The 5052-nt window shown below is 32.7% G+C and overlaps 1 protein-coding gene across 1 annotated transcript in view; it reads right to left on the minus strand.

The window, feature by feature from the left end:
• Window positions 1–1402, minus strand: part of LOC106313862 — a 6793-nt gene extending 5391 nt beyond the window's left edge. The window contains exons 1-2 of the mRNA XM_013751783.1: window positions 1297–1402; window positions 982–1095 (exon numbers count right to left, since the gene is read on the minus strand). Of these exons, the coding sequence (XP_013607237.1) occupies window positions 982–1064 (83 nt within the window). The 5' untranslated portion in view covers window positions 1065–1095; window positions 1297–1402. The remainder of the gene's footprint in view (window positions 1–981; window positions 1096–1296) is intronic.
• Between the last annotated feature and the right edge of the window lie 3650 nt (window positions 1403–5052).

Below are 5052 nucleotides of genomic sequence, written 5' to 3' on the forward strand. Positions count from 1 at the left end.
GGCTTCACCTGTGTCAACGAAAATACATTATCGATCTGCTGCATAAATACGACATGACCAATGCCAAACCCGTCACCACCCCTATGGCGTCCTCACCAAAACTCCATCTCCACTCGGGTATCGCTCTCGTGGATCCCACAAAGTACAGACGCCTCATCGGAAGCCTTCAATACCTCCAGTTCACGCGTCTGGATATCGCCTTTGCAGTCAACAAACTGTCTCAGTTCATGCACATGCCAACAGAGGATCACTGGCAAGCGGCCAAGAGAATACTGCGATATCTTGCCGGCACTCCGACTCATGGTATTTACTTCTCTGCCACTAACAAACTGGTTCTTCAAGGATACTCAGACGCAGACTGGGCTGGTGATTCCGACGACTACGTCTCCACCAACTCGTATGTTGTCTACCTTGGCAAGCACCCAATATCCTGGTCGTCCAAGAAACAGAACGGAGTCGCAAGGTCGTCTACAGAGGCTGAATACAGAGCTGTAGCTAATGCGGCCTCGGAAATAAATTGGATCTGTAATGTTCTTTCAGAACTTGGGGTCTCTTTACCAGCTAAACCTGTCATTTTTTGTGACAATGTCGGGGCTACTTTCCTCTGTGCCAATCCGGTCTTCCACTCTAGGATGAAACACATAGCCATCGACTACCACTTTGTCCGCAATCAGGTTCAAAGCGGAGCACTTGCAGTCGCTCATGTCAACACTCGAGACCAGCTTGCGGATGCTCTTACTAAACCCCTCTCGCGTGCACGGTTCTTGGAACTCAGACACAAGATTGGAGTGTGCTCTCCCACTCCATCTTGAGGGGGCGTGTAAGGATAAGAAGAATATACGATGAAGATCTACCATTTACTGCATAATATTCTAGTTCCTCTCTTTAAGGAATGTTGTTAATATCTTCCCTAGTCTTCTTGTGTATATATTGGAACCCTTGTACATTGTGAAATATATATGAAATACAACTTCTACAGATGGGCTCTCAGTTGACAAAGATGAATCCAGTATGTTTAGTTTCAGATCAAGTTCAAGAGTACTCGTGGTTTCTTGCTGATTCATGTTTCTTGCATATATTTAACTCTATAGGAATCTGAATAAGAAACACAATAAAAGCAAAACCAAGGTTTGCGTTAGAAAAAATTCGATTGTTAATAAAACAATACATGTATCTATCATAAAAAGAAAACACAGTAGAATTATCAATAACATGGTTTACTTTCTCTATCTATAGAAAAGCGAAGGCTAAATACAATATTTCAAGAATTTAACTAGGAGTTCGAAGATAGATTACCTTGGTTAAGACTATTGTTCTTGTTCTTGAGAGTTAAAAAAGGTTTGACGTCTTCATGTTACTCGTTGCTGTTATATATAGATAAAGATAACACACACAAGAGGTGAGAGGGTTTCATTGAATGCACATTAAATTAATTAGTTTTATCTAGCTTTCACCATAAATACTCTTGAGAAGTAATTATAAAAATGAGATGTTTTGTAGCAATAAATGTGATTTGAAAATAATATGCAAAAGATTGAGTGTATGAATTGTGCTCTGAAATTGCATTTATTACCAAATAGTATTCGGATATATATAAACGAGATACTTTGTCCTTTTTCATAATTTTATCATGAAAACTCAAATTCAAAATGAGAGAAATATAAAGGTGTCGACCATTTATTTCGAACATGTAAGGTAAGAACATAGTCAGATAGGTGTTGACTAGTAGAAAATGAACAAAACTTAGCTTCAACCCTTATGAATGTTTAAATTCACCTCATCTTTTAAGACCAATCAAAGTGACACATAGATTATTAATTAAAAAATATTAAATTAAATAAAAAATAGGTACAAAAAATAAAAACGTTAATTTTAACGACGTTAACACTTCCAGCGAAACCCTAAACCCTAAATCTTAAATTCTAAACCTTATAACCTAAATTCTAAATCCAAATTCAAACCCCTAAACTCAAACTCTATACTCTAAACCCTAATCCTAGACCCTAAACCTAAATTATATACCTTAAACCCAAAAAATAGACTATAAACCTAAATCTTATACCCTAAACCCAAGTCTTAAACCCTAAACCCAAACCGTAATCTTAACCCAAACCCTATAGCATCTAAGTTTGAGGTTTGGGTTTAGGGTTTACCGTTTGGGTTTTAGGTCTAGGATTTGGGTTTAGGGTATAGGTTTTGGGTTTAGGATTTACGGTTTGGGTTTAGGATTTACCGTTTGGACTTATGGTTAAGGTTTTGGGTTTAGGGTATATAATTTGGGTTTAGGGTCTAGGATTAGGGTTTAGAGTATAGGGTTTGGGTTTAGGGGTTTGGATTTGAGTTTAGAATTTAGGGTATAGGGTTTAGAATTTAAGATTTAGGGTTTAAGGTTTAGCTGGAAGCGTTAGCGTCGTTAAAATTAGCGTTTTTATTTTTTGTAGCTATTTTTTTATTTAATTTAATGTTTTTTAAGTAATAATCTATGTCATTTTAATTGGTCTTAAAGGATATTCCTACAAATATGGTTATATGGGTGGATGATATTATAAGATTTTGCCATGACATGTGAGAACTGAAAAGAATAAATGTTTCACGAACAGTATAATATTTAAAATAAGATGTTTCTTAGAAATAAATAAAATCTTATATGATGAATATTCAAAAAAGACATTTCAAAGTAGCATATTCCAAATTCTTATTGAAAACTGATGAATATGATTAACAATGATGTAAAGATTGACTCCAAAAAGATGACTAGAGTGAATGGCTTTTAGTTGTTAAGATTGTTTGACCTTAAGAAAGCGAACAAAAATGTAGAGTGAAAGGATTAAAATTCCTTCGGATTTGGTTTTGTTTGACTTAGAAAATGTACGTAGTGTGGTTGGTGAGATTTAGGCTCTGACTGAAGGAATCATGAAACATACAAACAAAATTGCATATAGAATATGAGATTTTTTTTGTCAACTAGAATATGAGATTCAAATGACATAAGAAAAATATTGCCTTTGTCATCTTAGACTTTTGTTACCCTCATTCAAAGTCAAACCAAACAACGAACAAATGCTGGACTATACGAATAGACACTTATATAGATTATGTATATAGTCATATGTGTGTGATAGATAATACTAGAATCAACCATAACTATATAAGGATTATTACCAAGTACCCTAATTCCAAAATTTCTTTACACTTGAATATCTCAACCTTCATCACAAATAAGACAATCCTCCCAAGTAATATTCAACAAGATTTTAACACAATAAAATACACATTACAAGAAAACATATTTATTACAATGGTCATATTCCTTGTTAATTCGTTGTAATAGAAGGGTTACAACGAATTAACAAGGAATAGTGTTTCGTTGTAAAACGTCCGTCGTAATGAAAGATTCGTCGTAACTTCCACGTAACATTTACGACGAAATAAATTCGATGTAAAAGCGACATAGAGTGCTTCGTCATAATTTCGTAGCTACTGTTCATCGTAAAAGACTCGTATAGTTTCCTTGTAAAGTCGTCTTTTAATGTAAAGTCCTTGTAATGTTTGCGAGAAATTTACAAGTATTTCCTAGTAAATTTCTTGTAAAGATTACGAGGATTTTACAAATACTTACTTGTAAATTCCTTGTAAACATTATAAAAAATTTATTTCTCATTGTCATATTATTATAATATTATGAAATATTCAAAATCTAAAATATATAAATTATAAAATAAAATATTGAAAATTAAAATATTTTTATTTAAAAATATATAAATGTCATAAAATATATTCAAATTAATAATAGAAAACAAAAAATTGAAAAATAAAAAGCTAAGGGAGGACGTCGTCGAAGTAGTTGTTGGAGGTGTTTCTTTCTGGAGAGTCTCATACTTCGTCTATGGGTTCCGTCTCAAAGAGTAGGATGAAGTTGTCTTTGTGGCTTCATTGATGAAGCTTATTCCTACAGTCAGTTCCATCTTTTTAGGAGCCACCTTGAAAAAGAAACATATTAATATAATTAATTACATAAAATTATAAGAAAATAAAATATATTTAATTTTTAAAAAAAAAATCTAATCAGTCATTTAAATACCTCAACCTAATATTTGAATATAGTTTTGTTACCTAAAACTACCACCTAAACTAACCACCTAATCTAATTACCTAAACTAATCACCTAAACTAATTACCTAGACTAATTACCTAAACTAACCACCTAAACCTAAATTAATATTAAAAAAACATACCTTTGAGAGTAGGAGAGTTTTAGTTTTCCTCTAATCTGATAGGTAAAACTTTAGGTTAGAGAATAGAACCTCGAGAGGAGTGGTTTGAGAGGAATTAAGGAGGCACTCCTCATTCATGTTTCGAGTTTATATAAGAAAACAACATTCCTCGTAAAGTCGTCGTAATTTTACTAGGAATCTACCAGGCCCACATTTTTTAGTGTTACGAGAAATCTACCAGGTCTGCGTTTTTAGAATTACAACGAATTTACAATGAAAACTTTACAATAAAATTACAAGGAAAGCATTACAAAGAATTTACAAGGACACATGTATTACGAGGAAGCTACCACACCCGTGTGTTTTCTATTACGACGAATTTACTAGAACTATATCTGAAACCCCGAAAATCAAATCCCTAAACCCCAAAATCACTTATCTATATACACCATACCCTTTTACCACATCATCCCCTTTATCCCATTTTTTCTTAAACCCTAAATTCCAATCCCCTATATATTAATTGGGAAGCATTTGAAAAATTAGAACCTTAATTTTGTATTAATTAAAAAAAACCTCAAATCTTAGGTGGCACTCTAAATGCCTTCTAAATTCAATTTCAAAGAATTCTAGAGCATCTAATATAAAGTATAGCTTAATCTAATGGTGTCACATTATTCCATAATTATATAACACTAGAGAACATTATATTAACTTTAAATATAAGAAGTGTGTATTCTTTCCTTAAATAAAAGCTACAGAATTACCTAATATGATTTACATATATATGACAATTAATGATTATGAATAATAAAGATTTGATAACAATTTTTGCATC

The sequence above is a fragment of the Brassica oleracea genome, chromosome C9 (genome assembly GCF_000695525.1).
Source record: "Brassica oleracea var. oleracea cultivar TO1000 chromosome C9, BOL, whole genome shotgun sequence".
In the NCBI taxonomy this organism is placed as follows: domain Eukaryota; kingdom Viridiplantae; phylum Streptophyta; class Magnoliopsida; order Brassicales; family Brassicaceae; genus Brassica; species Brassica oleracea.